The 16,346-nt window shown below is 42.1% G+C and overlaps 1 protein-coding gene across 3 annotated transcripts in view; it reads right to left on the reverse strand.

Annotated features, from left to right (window-relative positions):
• The window catches only part of MOCOS (molybdenum cofactor sulfurase), a 416,196-nt gene that overhangs the window by 85,825 nt on the left and 314,025 nt on the right, over window positions 1-16,346 (reverse strand). For all 3 annotated transcript variants that reach the window (XM_019485741.2, XM_019485749.2, XM_014602528.2), the window contains exon 6: window positions 10,670-10,869. In XM_019485741.2, the coding sequence (XP_019341286.1) occupies window positions 10,670-10,869 (200 nt within the window). The remainder of the gene's footprint in view (window positions 1-10,669; window positions 10,870-16,346) is intronic.

A 16,346-nucleotide genomic window follows, 5' to 3' on the forward strand; every position in this document is an offset into this window, starting at 1 on the left:
GTTAAAAATCTAAAAAGCATGACATCTGAAGGAAAGATGGAGAAGCTGAAGTTACTTAGCCAACAGAAGAGAAAACTGAGAGGGGATCCAACGAAATTCACATATGCAAGAAAGGTTCTTACAGGAAAGATGACAATCAATAGCTCTCTGTTTTCACAGGGGATAGAACAAGGCGTAATGGCCTTAAACTGCAACAAAGGACTTTAAAGTTAGATATTAGGAAGAACTTTCTATCTATGGAGGTGGATAAGTATTAGAGCATATTATCTAGAGAGGCTGAAGTACCTCCATCAGTGGATATTAAGTGCAAATTAGGCAAACATTTGTTTGGGATAGTTTAGGCAGTATGATCCCAACTTGGGCAGGGTGTTGGCCTAGATGACCTCTTGAAGTTTCTTTCAGCCCTATTTTTATATTACTCCATAAATTCTCTGTGGAATCACCTATGATTTAATCAGTACTTCCTCTCTTGGTTATAGGAAGCAGGCATCCCTAGCAGTTCTTTAGGAAGCGGGTCAGCAACCTATAGCTCGCAGGCTGGTTCTTAGTAGTTCCTGAAGATGGGAGTCAGCAACTAACAGCTTGCAGGCTGAATCCAGCTGGCCAAGCAATTCCATTTGACCTATAAAGCCAGGACATTTGGAGCAATTCAATAGTAAGGAGAATTCAGTGACAAGGGAAATGCTGGTCAGGTCAGGAGCATGGTGGCAGCAATTTGGTGGTGGGGGAAGCAGCAGTAGCTATTTCACAAGCAGTTGCTCACCTTTTCAGTAAACTGAGCTAATTTAGGCCTGCTGCTCCTTAAAGGTTGCCAGCCCCTTCTTTAGGATAATGACTTTGGGTCAGATTGGAACTGGCCAAACAAGAGTGCACAGGTAGACAGGAGAGGAAAAAGCAGGATAAATAAAACTCCCCCATCCCTCTCTACCTTTCTTCCCCCATCTTGCTATAGAAGGAGCAATGAACATTGTAAATGGGAAAATAGGCTACATGGGTGACTGGTGCTTCCTGAGTCTGGGGCGGCACCAGATCACTGATGGAGGTGGGGGGGTCCCCCAGCAGCCAATCACCGAGCCAACAGCAAAACTGGAAGTGCTCTTCCGCTGGCACTTCTGGTTTCACGGCTGGCACTTCCTTTCCGGGGGTGCACGGCAGACCTTAGGGGGTGCACGTGCACCTGCGTGTACCCCCTATGCGTCACCATTGGTAAGCTAGCACCAGGACCAAAACAAAGCTGAATGATGAGTAGGAAGAATGGTCTACTGGCAATACATATAACTCAAGAAACTGCCTCAGTTTCTGGTTCACCTCTGGGCTTCTCTGATGACTTTTTGTATGTTCCTTAATATTCATGAGCATGTCATGCAATTCCCTTCCATCTCAACTGTGAAATAACAGTGCTTGCCTGCCTCTCTGTGATGTTGCGAGGATAAAACACCATCAGTACTGGTAAGGAGTTCAGGTCCGATAGTGGTTAGGGCCATATCAATATCCAGACTGACTTTTCAAATGGGGACAGAAATGTGTAGGCAGAGCAACAGTAAACTGGGCCTGTGACCCTTGACTTTGCTGGGTACTACACAGTTTGAAAGGGAGCAGAGCTGGATGCCTTCCCAGAAAATCAGGCAGGGTCTGTGAATTAACGGGGGGAGGGAGGCTTGCTGCTGCCACAGGTTTTCTTTTCTTCATGCCTCCTTTTTCCCAGTGCATTGTGAAATTGATGGTTTAGACTCACAATCTGGTCCATACCTCAATACATTCTCTTTAGCTTTCTCCTTTATCTTTGATCCTTTCAACTTAAGAGCTATCCAAGTGCTTTTCCTGTATCTCCATAGAAACATAAAGCACACACAAGGACACTCAAAAGGAGCAATGTCAGACAGCATTCTCTGTGCAGGACTCTCAAGGAGCTTTGTAACCTTGACCACCTCTGACTAGCAATTTAATAGTAGGCAATTTCAAAAACATCCTCCTGTATACTTCTTGCTCTCCTAAAGATGAAGTATTACAAAGAACAATCCCATCTAAATCCTGGGTCTCAATTTGCTCAGCAAAGAAAGAGACCTGCATATACCTACTAAGCACACTTGCTATCACATGTAATCTAATCCCTCGATACAAGCACAGTTTATCTCTGCCTTTATGGATACCAGACCAGTGAGATTGCCTCTTGAACACAGATTCTGCTCCATTCTCTCCCCCCCCTCCATCCCATTTGGGAGGAATGACTTTTAGCGTCTAATACCACATAACTAACTCCTATTAAATGTAAACCGGGACCCATACTATAATGGCTCACATCAGCAGTCGGAAGTAACAAGACACTATTATAATGACAACTCATTTTGGCCTGGTGCACATAAAGTTATTTCCCTGTAGTACAGGGGATAATGCAAGTCATCCCTGTTGCTCAGGATGCCTCTTGTAAGATGTCTGTAGCAGAAATACAAACTAATTAGAGCCAAAGAAATTAGTGGAGTTTCACCGGGAATCATAGCAACAATCTTTTTTCTCCTTGTAATCCTGTTTGCATTCCATGCTTCTGTTCTATCAGCTGTCCTTGATTTCCTGAAGTCAACTGCTAAATCAATAATTAAATCAATAGCAAGCAATCACTCCAGTAAATTTTGAGGTAGCTGTTGGGAACCTGGCCAAAAATCCCATTAGGCATGATATGAATATTTTTTCTCCTGAGTCATCACATTTAACATAATAAGTGGATATGCTCTTAAAAGCATTAGAGTAACAAATTGAGATTCTTTTGACCATCTCTATATTCTTTGCTGGAATTAAGAAGTGCTTGCTTCCCTCCCTCCTATCCCTCCAAGCCAGCAACATTCAAAAGAAAAATACTTTGAAAATTGGTAACTTCTCTGTCTACCAAATAAATGGATAATTTTATACAATACCTGTAAAGAATAAACAGATGAGTCAAACATAAATGCAGAAGTTATATGTGTGTGTGTATATATATATATGATTTGAAAAGATATACTTTACTTATATAGTATTGTAAATAGGAGGTTTTCTCACCCATTTATATTCATCTCTAGGGACACAGTTTATGGATTTTTGACAAGTAAAGTAAAATAGGTAGGTTGACCAAAGCATCTTCAAGATGGTTTGGCAATTCCTTTCCATGTCTGCAAAATACAATAATTTTTCCTGGCTGCAATGTAGTCTTCTAAGACTGCTTTGGGGCTATGCTTAGACCAATCCACTATTAAAAAAGAGATGGCTCTCTACTGAAACTGTTTTAGGGATGCTGCAAACAGTTGTTTCTTTAGGAAATCTACCCACTCACCCATGATGCCAAAATTCCCACCTTTGGAACAACTAGCAAACACTTGCTTCTTTTCAACTAAACCATCATAGACAGCGATATGACCCATGCATAGAGAAAGGATGACTCTGACATTTCCAGTTGGTTCCAAAAATAAAATTATGACAATGGGAAGAAACTGTCCTCTATCTCATAGACATCTACTAATACAAAATCCCATTATCAAAAGAAGGAACAAAGAGCCTGAAAAGAGAAAACAGGAGAAAGAGTTCAATGTAACTGCGAAAAAGAGGAGGGGAGATATAACAATGCCAATTATAACATTTTTGCAAATTGTCACAGTCACAATGGCTGAGATTGTCAAATGTTTAAATGATTTAGGTGAAGCAGTCCTAGTAGAAAGCACCCTACACCACAGAATAATAAAAAATGGGATTGGCAAGAATGAGCAGGTCATCATAACGTCCACCTTCATACATATATAATATGGGCAGTGGAAGGGCAGAGGAGCCAATTGCCATGGTAGAAAAAAATACATTAATTAAATTGTATTATGGATCTGGGCTGAAGGGTACCAGCTGAAAAGTATCTGTAGAGAATTGATAAAGGAAAAAGCTGGGTTTTCTCCAGCAATGGATGGAAAAATGTCAGTTCATAGTCTAGCCCTCCCTTTCCTCCCTCTGTGCAGATGGGAATTGGCTAGGACATGCTAATGAAGGCTTATAGTCAAAGATGATTATAATCTACTTGAGTAGGGTTCTCAATTGTGAGAGGTAAGGAGGCAAAAGTCATCCATATGTAAAGCTACAGTAGAGGAACTTTCTGAAGAGAGCTGAAATGTTCAAGTTTTTCCCCTTTTGCAGCCGAATCCTTTATTAGCAGTTTGTCTATCATACGCGAGTGTGATAAGGCATGGCTAAAGGCAAGCAGTCCGGGGCTGCTAATGAACTGTTGCTCACTGTCGCCTTGACAGGATTAGCAACAGGCGTGGCATGACTATGCAGAGGTTTAGGAGACTTTTACAGGTGAGGTGATAAAGAACTACCTTTCTTTTGCTTCAGGCTGTCAGCAAAGGAGGCTGAGAAGGTGGAAAGGACCTTATTAATCCTGTGATGAACTAAGGGTCACATTTCAAAGGTAAGAAAAAAGCCTAAAGCAAAAACCAGTGGAACTAAAAAAAAAACCAAACCAAACCTATAGAAAAAACCAAACTTGTCTGAGGAGTCCCTAGAATGGGAACAAGGAAAAGCTGCTAAAGGAGGACTCATTTATTGTAATGAGCAGTAAACAGTACATGGCTAATGGAACTGGTGAATAGCAATGCAGGGCACATTATTAGTGACCACTTAGAGCATAAGCATGTGAGATGATGTGCTCTCATTTTTATCTGCTCCTCACTCTTGGAGTCAGCTAGGATCCACAACAGAATTGATTTAAAACAGGGTGTAGGTATGGACATTGCAAGCCTTATTAAAATTATGGAAAGCAAGCAGAGTGTTTCTTTAACTGAGGGCCTTATTACACGTTGCACTTCGAGCTGCTCAACATGCTAGTTTGAGTTTGGAGCAGTCACATGTTCAAGCCAGCAGGGACTTGAGGACTGAAAGGTAAGAAACTCCCTGTGCTCCCCTCCCATTCCAGGCCAACCCCCTCCCAAACCCCCAGTGGTCCCTCTGTTTCCCCTCACCCCCAAGGCACCCCCACCACTTGGGCTTCCTCCTGCTCCCCCACAGGGTTCTGCCTCCCCAGCTCACCTGCACCATCCATGTCACCCAGTGTACTTATGGACACCCACCTAGTCCAGAGAGCTGCAGAGGTGGCAGACAGATTTCCCTTCCCTGCCTGCTTCCACAGGACAGTGCCAGCAGCCTAAAGTAAACCAGGGGGCAGAGGCAGTGAGCAGGGATCTGGGGTGCTGGGAGGGATGGGGGACAGCAAGCCTGACCTGGGGGGCTGGAGGTGGCAGTGAGTTGAACCCGGTTGGTGGTTCTGCCCTGCCCCTTGGGGTTTTCCCCCTCTTCCCCCCATGGGCAGTAGAGTTCAGGAGATGGAAAGTCTGTCCATACAGGGCAGGAGGGTGGAGAAGGGGACACTACATCCTGGGATGCTGGAGGACTGCAACTTGGGTGGCTCATCTGTGGGGAGCGGCTTCACATTAATGGACCATGAGCTGGTTGACACGGATCAGAGATAAACCTGTCCTGAAGTGGCATAACTTTAAGATGCTTAAAGTGTGCTTAAACCCAGTTTCAGGTATTAATATGTGGACAATCCAGGGATTAAGAACTCTGGGAGCCACCTAAAAATGTATAACAAAGTCCTATCAAACAATGCCTAGCACAATGGGGTCCTAGGACATGAGTAGTACTCCTAGATGCACTTATCAATTTAAGTAATAAATAGAGACACTTTACCCTACTGTTTGATAAATGCCCCGGAAAAAAGAAAAACTTACGTGAACAGAGTGCAGTTGTCTCTTCAACTCACCACTAAAAAGAGTTGTAAATAGCAGTCTGTAAGACAGCTTTCCTGAGGGGAAACATTTTCATGTGAAGAAGCAGGAGTTTTAGGTGCAGTTCAAAGAAGAAAACTGTCACTTAGTTTAGATGTACATTGCAGAATAAGTTTACTGAGACTTCAAGATCTGAGTAATCAGGACCCTGGCTAAGAAGATAAGTTTGCATGGAAAGTGTGGGGAAATAGCAAGAGCCTGTGAGTGATCACTGGTGTTTGACTAACTGAGGTTTTTTTTAATCAAACTAGTTCAGGATCTTGGATAAGCTCCAGTAAATAAGTTGTCCGTTAATATGATAACATGAATTTGTTATTCAGGTCAAGCTTCTTAATAGACAACAGCTGAAAATAGCAGTAACCTTCAATAACTGCAAAGGCATATTTAAACAAAAACGTGATAACAATTCAAGTTTCATAATTATTTCACTTCCTCCTAATAACTTCTCATCTTTCAAGCACTATAAATCATCTTTATTGGGACAGGAAGCTGTCAAGAACATTGTCACCCTTGAGAGATGTAATCATGACCAAATCTCATTTATGTGTCAGGCTTCAATGCAATTCATCCATTTGATCTTCAGCTTTAAAACAAAGGGTTTGATCAAGGATCAACCTGAATCCATGGCTATTCCTTCACTGTCTATTGACCCTGTGTCTAATTAAAGTATGTTTGTGTTTAGTAGCACAGTCTTGTTAACTATGGCTGATAATGCTCTGAAAGTAATTAGAAGGAGACTTTAACATTAGTAACAGCTTCCCATCCAAATGCCACCCACACAAAAACCATGATTTTCCCTGACTTCATTTTTCAGGGGCAATGCTCACTGCTATATATTTGATTGCATGCCTTTCAAATCTTAAATATCTTGGATTTAGTTCAGAATTTTGAATATCATGTACATTATGTAAATCTCAAGGATTAACTAACTATAAGCCTGGGTTCTTCTGAAGGGACTGTCACATTTACTTTTAAAGTCTCTCTGACCAAATGTAAATGTCACAAATAAAATTCTCTCAGATCTCATCATTTTTTTTCCTTTTTCACATCAGTCATTCAGATAGGTTGTGTTCAAGGCTTTTGAACATTGATGTCCAGCCACATTACACCCTTGGATAGGTGCTCAAATATCAAGTGCAGAAGAACTGTCAGTCACTCAGGCAAAAAAACCCCTAGTTGAATAATTGGTTATGGCTAAATTAACTGTGGAAGAGATATCACCTATATTAAATAGGACATCTAGGCATTCACTTACATTTAAAAAAATCTGGATTATAACTTGTGTATTTAATTGGTAGCTACATGCAGAGCCATCCCTAGGGTACAACAAATTGGGGCGACCACCCCGGGCCCTGGAACCTCACCTGGAGCTGGCGGCTCAGCCCTGTGCTGTGGAAGAAGGCTATCATGGAACTATTTAACTTTTCTCTTAATTTCAAAGAGGAGGAAGATTTCTTTGGCCCCTCCCTCCCCCCCCCCTTTTTTTTGTATTCTCTTTGTTGTCCATTTAGGGCCATTCCTGCCCCAGTTAGCAGAGAATTCCAAAAGAAGTAGCCCATTTCAATACAAGCTTTTGCTCTAGCGTGTGCTGATTTCTCACTTGTTCAGAGTTTCACCTCTCTAAAAGAACACAGATGTCTTGGAAACTCTTGCTTGCAAAGGGATCGGTGGTCTCTGAGGTAGCCCTGGACCTTATCATTAAGAGCTTTGAAAATCAAGCCTAGACTCTTCAACTTGACTTGTTAAATTGTTTTATGGGCAGCCAATGAAGAAAATTAAGTACTGGCATTAAATTTATATATCTTGTATAGTTAGTTCTGTGTATTGGTTAGCAGGCCCCATGCAGCAGGTAGAATTTCCTTCAGTGTCTGTGACTGTATTCCTACATCATCAAGCCTAAAGGACACAAAGTCATTGATCCACCTGGTGCAGTTCTCATCTATCTGAATGGAGCATAGTCTCCTGACTGGATGCAGGAAGGAGGGAAGGATTTACGTGAAACAGTTGATATTACAAGAAGAATAAGTCTAGGGAGGATTTTGGTGGGCTAAACTTCCATCAAGTGGATACCCTGTGGGTATCTATTAGAAGAAGGAAGAAGGGTAGAGAAAGACATAGGGGCTTTCTCGGGCAGGCACCAAATCCAATTTTGAACCTTATATCCACAAACCGTTAAGTAAAAAGCATTGCAATGAAGCCTAAATTTCTCTTAAAGTTACTAGAGTTGAGCAGAGAGAGGTAATTCTGTTTCTTGGGAGACCTTGATATACTGACATTTGATTTCATCCTGATTTGGAAAAGCCGCATAGTCCCTAACTCAGAGGCAATTTCCCTGGTGGGCTATCCCAGAACCATACACCTCAGTTGCCCTCAACTCTCTGACTGACATCAACAGCAAATGCTTTTTAAGGAACTGAATGTGCAAGCTGGAGGGAAACTTTTGAGTTTTCTTCTAAGCCTGCTTGGCAGTCATACCTCGGTTTTGTAGGAATTTTAATGAATTTGAACAACATTTGAAAAATGTGTCAATTCTGATGAATCAGGGAACTCCAATGGAAAAACAATTAAATTTTTTCCAACTAGCTCTAATTCTTATCTATATTAGAAACTGGAAGTTAATCCTGATATCCTGGTCATTCTCCTGCAAAAATTTATGTGGAATCTCTATTCCTAAAGACATTCAATTGTTCACTTTAATATCACAACATATCCAGTACTACAGTGCTCCTTAGGTCTGGGCTGGAGCATTTATTCAAGAACAGAGTGAAGAATAACTCCTACCAAATTGTCCCCACTGCTTGGATTGCTGTAACTGAGGGTGTGGACACACAATGTGACTACTATGGAATAATTTACCCTAGATTTTATTTTATTATAAATTTACTCCATATTAAGATTAAACATATAGGTTCCAAGTTAGCTGCCTTTAGCATGATATAGTACAAGCTGGAGTGGGAATGATTTTGCACTAAGCAAACAGCTACCTAGGGACAAAATTGACTAGAGAAATAGACCCATGACTGCTATATCAGTGTATAGGCTAGTGATGGGCAAAATACAGCTCACAGGCTGAATCCAGCCTGCCAGGCAATTTAATTCAGCCCATGGGTGCTCACCAATTAATTGTTCCCCACCCAGCCTGCGCTCTTCACTCCAACCCTTGTTCTCGGAGGGCCCCGGCCCAGCCCCAGCCAGCATAGGCAGGGTGTGGGTGTGGGTATGTGGGGTTTGTGGGCTGCATGGAAGGGTGGAGGGGATCTGGGGACCCTCCTACCCACCTCCCCCCATGGCGCACAACCCCTCTCACCACTGCAGCAGCAGTTGGTGGTGGGCCCTTGGGGTGGTCATGTCCCAAGTGGCTCCAGCCAGTTCCCAGAGCTCCACATGCAAGGAGTGGAGCCAGGCTGGTAAGCAGTGGAGCCAGGCTAGTCCACCTCTATCACCCGGGGCTCTCATGCAGCTCCCAGGACTTGTGTGCCACCAGGTGGAAGCCCTGTGTGATGGAGCCATGTGCAGCTCCTGGGACACTACTGGGAAGAAGGGAGCAGGGAAGGCAGCCAGTTCCATTGCGCAGGGCTTTCCCCTTGTGGCATACGAGTGCTGGGAGGTGCAGATAAGCCTCAGATGATAGAGGTGGGCTGGCCTGATTCTGCTCTTTGCCACCATGTACATCTTCCAGAATGGGCTGGAGCCATGCACTACTGGGCAGCTGCACCTGCATGGGCCTCAAGCATCTTGAGGATCTGCTGCCAGGTGTGCCATGGGGGGCTGCCCACCCTTCCCACAACCCCCACCCTCTCTCATACCCCCCACAACCCCCCACATGTACACATACCCACATTTCCCAATGTACCTTACAACCCCTCCACACAGAGCCACACACCCTCACAAACCCTGCATATACCCATCCACATACACACCCCACACCCCTACACCCCACACACCCTCCCACCCATACACAGTCATACGCCTCCACAAACCTTACACCCACCCACATATCCACCTCACTACACACACAGCTATCCCCCAACCACACCCAACACACTCCCCCATGCACAATATACAAGAGTAAGACTTTATTTTTGAGCTATTATGCAATCACCTCTATATACACTATGCAAACACAAATAAATCAGGACAAAATATTTTTTGAAATAAAATTAAGATAGGTTATAGTAGATGTTTGACTTTTAGTGCATGATTTTTTTTTTCCAAGTTGGCACCCCTCTCCCCACAAAGGACTACTTTTGGGGGCAAGGAGAGAGATGTCTGGTGGCAAAGGTCAGGGGTTAGGGAGTGAGAATTCTGGTTCCAAGATGGTGACCATGGGGCAGGGCACCTGTCAAGCGGTGGAGCTACCATTGCGGTCCACGACAGCTCACCAAGAGTCATTAAGCAGGCCTTCAGCTGAAATAATTGCCCACCATGGTGTAAGTTAGTCCCCACTTTGTAAGAGGTAACTTTACCCTGGATCAGTAACCACCAGCAGGCTGCATTGTCATGCATCCAGTCCTCTTTTATTCAGAGTGAAGTTAAATTTTTCTGGAATAAATTTGTTGTGTGCCTACCTTCTAAGATAAATAAAACCAGATAAATTTAGACAGCCAATATTACACTTCCTATAATAGGTAGAATATTAAATCTGTGAGACAGAACTTTTAGATATTATTCTCATTGCTTTATGTGGACATTTATATTAGCCTCCAGTTAATTACTTTAAAAATAAACAAGAACTAGATATAGAGTTACCTAGAGTTAAGAAGGAAAAATACAAACATAAGAAATATTACCAAGAAGAAATTATTTGGTGACACAGAAAAGGTATTAAACATAAAAGCTGAACATTAAAATAAGTTACATGAAAAGCAGTGTACCTGCGAATAGCCGATTATGTCTCCATTTTCATCCAGCACATTAAAATTAATGATCGGACCCTGGACATCGGGATTGCTGAAGTCTGTATCACTGTAAATGTACACTACAGGTGCCCCATTAGTATACTTTAATGTAGACAGCACAGTGTAGGTGTAGTGAGCTAATGCAAAGGTATGCTGTTTTATGTTCTCCATTCCACCTAGGAGGAAAACAATATATAGGTGTCAAATACCTTTTCTTTTCACCTATCTTTCTATTACTCAATGCAGACTTTTAGATGGGGAAATTTTTAGCTTAAACTCACAGATAGTAATCTTATTGGTCCAAATCCACATATATCACAAAGTCATTCTGAAGTAGTTTTGCTAGAAGGGCAGGTTTGGTTGGGTGACCCAAAGGACTACAAAAAGGGCTGTTCAACTGGTGGTTCTTGAAGGGCTAATTTGTGGTTCCTGGGCTCCCACTTGGCTGCTGCTCTCCCCAGTGCTCTGGCTGAAGTAGCAGCCAGGGTCTCCAGGCTCCCCTTCCCTCCTCTCTCTTGAATTTCCTGCCCCTTGCCCAGGGACAGGGTGGTGCACCATGCCATAGCCTGCTAAGCCAGGGAGCTGAGTCTGAGGGTCAGGGGGTGGTAGGGCACCCACAAGCATGGTGCAGAATTGGAGGGAGGGGTGCTCAAGGGTGTGGTTCAGTGGCAGGGGGGAATCCATGTAGCATGCAGCTGCCACGGGTGTGATTTGTGGGGTGTGCAGCCACTGACTGCTTAGAAATTGGAGAGCCCTGGAGTAGAACTGTGCTACAGATCATGAAAGCAGACATCAGTACTAGCACAGGAGGCAAAACAAGATGGGAAAAAAAGATCAGTTCTGCAGTGAATACACCTCATGCAAGTCCAAGTTCTTCAGTGGAGTAACACAGGGAGTAAATTAGTTAACACGGCCTTTGGTCTGGATAGAAAAGAAAGAATCCTTCACAGCCATAGATTTCTTTCCCTGCTTCTTTGCCATGCCCTAAGGCTTCCAAAGGCATCCTGCTCGATCCACATTTTCCAGACATGTCTTTGTTTTGACAAGTGTATGCGTCTCATTTACAAGTAACTGGTAAAATGGCTTCTAGTTCCTCACACTGAAAGGAGACACCACTTCATAATGTATCATGGCCAAACACACACACACAGATATTTTATTGTCATCAGCAGTGACCTATATTGAGTTTCAGCAACAAAAACACTGGAATCTAACGCTTGAACCAAAGGAGAAATTAGCTAAACTGTGGGGAAGTCATACCATGATTACTGGGATAATCTATTGACAGGAGATTATTGAGCATGACTATGGGTGCTGCATTAGAAATGGGCACAAAACAAATGCATACTATACATCTTCTGGAGAACAAGAATGAATAACAGTCAAGGTAGAAACCAAAAAGAAATACTGAACTCTTACTTGAGGGGAAGATGAACTGGAAGATAGTACTACAAAGATGCATGAGTCAATGTAAGCATAGGTTGGGTAAAATTGTCTGTTTTACATTGCTAACAAAATTTTGACAGGACACGTAATACAGAATCACTTCAGATTATGCAGTTATGTACATGTTATAGAAAAGAGGGCATGCCTTTTTTGGTGGGAATGCCATAAATAAGCTCTGTCCCCTCCCCAAGTACCACTCCATTCCCCTTCTTCTGCCTAATCCATTGCTCCTCCCCGTCAGATGTGCCATGTGCTAAAAAATGAAAAAGTTCAGTCCTAGGTATGGTGGACAAACGGTGAAGAACCTCTGTTTACCACATCGTGCAAAGAAATATGATGCAGCATGAATGCCTGCAGGCCCTTCTAGAACTTTTGCCAGAAGCCATTCAGTATGATTTGCCACTGTTTTTTTCTAAATTAACTTGGCCAACTTCTCTAAAACATTTTTCCCTTAAGAACTTCCACTGTGTTATAGTGTTTGAGGAGAAAAGCTCTAGCCCAAGAGATCCTAAAGACTGTTGAAGATGGCAGCATAGAGAATAATTTTTTCTCTGATATTGCTAGAGACCTAGCTGTCTTAATAAATCTCAGTGCCTTGGCAGTTTCTGAGATGCCTTTAATTCCTGAGATTCACAGCTTTTGCAAATTGGCAAGAACCTCTTAAAGGAAGATTAAACTACTTTGCTCATGCTTTGTTGAACAAATCTCCATCTCTTATTCACAGCAATCATCCTATCATTTCTATATTGTCTTCAGCCATTCTTGATTTACAGTTTCTTAATCACATCTCTTTGTCCATTAGTCAGAAGTTGCTGAGTCTCTTAATTATTTATTCTGACAAATACAAATGCAATTGCCTGTAGTTGATCCTTCTTAACACTGCAGACAGAATGTATTGTTGCCAATGGTCTGTATTTTCAAGGAACAGAATAGGTCAAGATTATGGCTGATGAAACAAAACTGATGATTCATAGCTGGTTTTAACAAAAATCGTGTATCTATTATTCAGTTTTGATATCTTCTTTAATAATATGACCTCTGTACTGCCCTGTGCATGAATTTTCCTATTTCCTGGGTTTGCATCTACCACTCCAGTAGAGAGAGGGGAAGAAAACTGCAACAGATCTCCATCCTTTCACAATGGGTTTGTGGGCTTTAATTAATGTATATGCATAGTGCGGTGGGGGCTAACCTTTTTGGCAGGCATGCCACAAATCAGCCCTACACCCTCCTCAAATGCTGCACAAATATCTTTCCCCTCCCTGCTTTTAAAACAACAGAGGTTGACAAAAGAAGCTCATTGCTTTTCCACCCTGGCCCCTATACTAGAGGTGTTCTACAAGACTTTTGGTGCCACTGCTAAATACTACACAGTCTTTCCTAGATATACCATTTCTTTGGGCTTTGTGACATCTTGACCATGTCAGCACAGGGTAAACTCTGTTTCTTTATCCACAAGCTTTGGATACAGAATATGGAAATTAATGGTGTGTCAGCATGAAAACTTCACTGTATCATGGTGTTCCTTTTCTACATAGTGGCTGCGTGTGCCCTCAGCCACTCTTCACATCTGCTAACCCACAACAAGAGGAGCATTTGTTCATGGTAGACATACTGAAAGTATAAACCCATACCCCTGCCTTTTCTATTTCTTTATATGGATTTATTCTCTGAAGACCAGATCCAAATCCCATCTATAAGACAGACTTTACATTGGATCTTATCTGCAAATTTTCTCCTCCTTTGTTGATGTACCAATAGAACTGCTTCCTTCCTACTGTCTCCCACTGTCCTTGAAAGGACAGTTTAGAAAGAAATTTATAGATGTGATATAACCTAGAACCTGCTCAAGAGCTGGACATTAGACTATACAGGATAAAGGAAGAGGAGGAAATATTCATTTTTGGCCTTTCTCTAACTCCATCTATAAAACAAGGGAAGAGAATTAATTTCTCCTGTAGTTTAATCTAAATGAAAAGAAACAAAGGTGCACAGGTGAAAAGATATTAGAAATAAGTGAGAGAAGCAGGATTATAATACACTATTTCATATCAGTTGAAAACTCCATAAAGTATTCACTGAAAAAAGGAAATTCCAGTTTCTATTATGAAGACGCACCCTTTCTCTGTAGGACTAGGTGTCTGTGCCTATAGTTGGATGGCCTTTTGCTGTGTTATCAATTCTTTAAAAAGTACCTACTCTGTGTCTAATATGGAGGCCTCTGCCTTCTCTCTGTACCATAATCTCTCAGCAGTAATTCTGTGAATAATAATTTAGATCCCTTTATACTCCACCTTCTCCTCTACCACCTCAGTAATTTTAGACTGTGGAAAGCAATTGCTTAATTCTCTGTTCAGGATGTTATACTGAGACCAACCACAAAACACATACTCAAGTTTTATCTTAATGAACAGAAGGAGTTCTGATGCCCCATCTCACATTTTTAGGGCAGCTATTTTACACGGCTAGTTCTATATGGTAAGGGATGATAGCAGTTTTCGAGTAAAGCGAGCAGAACATTCTGAAAGGAAGAGTTATTCATTTGTTTCTTTATTCTTAATGTCTCTGGAGTGGAGTAGAGATGAGATGCTGCACATATTTGCTGGTCTGATTTTTAACGTACCTTTTTAATTATTAGTGAAATTCAATTCGGCTTAGCTGCTTGTTTGACTGAAACCATGCCACAATCCAGAAAAAGCTACAAATCAAAATAATTTTACTGACTGCTTGCAATGACAATTCAGCTCCTTTCACGGGCACAGTTTCTGGCCATATAGGTAAAAAGAGTGTAACATTTCACAATGGCCCCACCCACAGAAGTGATAGAGAAGCTTTCCAACTCTGCTTTTCTTAAAACCCTAGGGCATTCCTTAGGTATTTTGTATGCTATATAATAACAGCTTACATACAGACCAACTCTCCATAGTGCCAGTGATAGAACAGTCTCAGGTTTAAGAGAACAATAAATTAATGCTTATTCAACCAGAATTCTTCTTCTATTGATAAAGGTTTTACAACCAAGGTCTTTCTCAGTCCAGTAGACACCATATCCTCCCTGGTTACTACCCTATCAAGTACTATGGGGAAGCCCTTGCAAAGAGGAATGTGACAGCCAGACTTTCTGCTCTTTGGGATAAGGTCAGCTACAATGACCTTGGGGCTCCAGAAAACAAATGGCTATCAAAAATCTGGCTTTCCATCTCCCAGGATACTTTATTTGCCAGTAATACCTTGCTGTGCATTTATGCTATAGCAAAAGGATGAGCTTAAAAAAATGCTCTGCCCTGCCTGGCAAATGAATTTCTAACATTGCAGGGTCAGAATTAAGTGCAACTCCTCTCTCCAAGAATTTCTCTATAATGCCTAACTCCACAGTTTTACCTTGTCCACTTGAAGGGCTCATGATTTCTCAATGGTCTAGCAGTTCATTCTAATTGGGGCTATAGATCACTGTAATACAGCTAACTAGCAGCTTGCAGCAACAATAAAATATCTGCTCTTGTCTTTGTTACAAAACAGGATCTCCCTCATCATCAGCAACAGTGGCTCACAAAAAAATACACAGAAACCCAACAAAGCTATCCTTCCTTTTCCAGACTATGACAAATTTGACTTAGTGTCTAACAGTGTATAAAACAGGCACAGATGAAAGTTAACTGCTTTTTAAAAGAATGATACAGCACAGGTATTTTCCTTCTTACATAAGGCAGCTAGGTACTGTAATTTAACAAAATACTTCACCCTTGCTGCTTAGGTTCTGTCTACCTGCAGGCCCTACCTTAGCAAGTCCAGTCTAGCTGTCTTGTTTTGGTTCCAACTTCCCCCACGGCCTACATAGCAATCCCAAACAAGTGGTCCTGGAGCCTCCTAAGAGCTAGATGGGTCACTTAGCCAATGCATCACAGTGATATACAAGATGTATTCCAATTATAACTAATTACACAGAATTAAAAAAAGGAAAATAAAGGATAAGGTATTAGAAGGGACCTACCAAATTCATGACGGATGTGGGTTGCATGGTAGCTCCTTTAATCTTGCAGGTTTCCCCATGAGCTTCCCCCTCCCCCCACCAATTGCTGATTGGATGAGGGCCCCCAGTGGCCCTTCTCTTTGTTGCTGACCAGCCGGGAGGCAAAAATGGCACCACATTTAAAACTATGGTTTTCGCTTCCCTGCTGATCAGGAGCATGGGGAGGGGCTCCTTGGC

This window comes from Alligator mississippiensis, chromosome 5 (genome assembly GCF_030867095.1).
Source record: "Alligator mississippiensis isolate rAllMis1 chromosome 5, rAllMis1, whole genome shotgun sequence".
NCBI classification, from domain to species: Eukaryota; Metazoa; Chordata; order Crocodylia; family Alligatoridae; genus Alligator; species Alligator mississippiensis.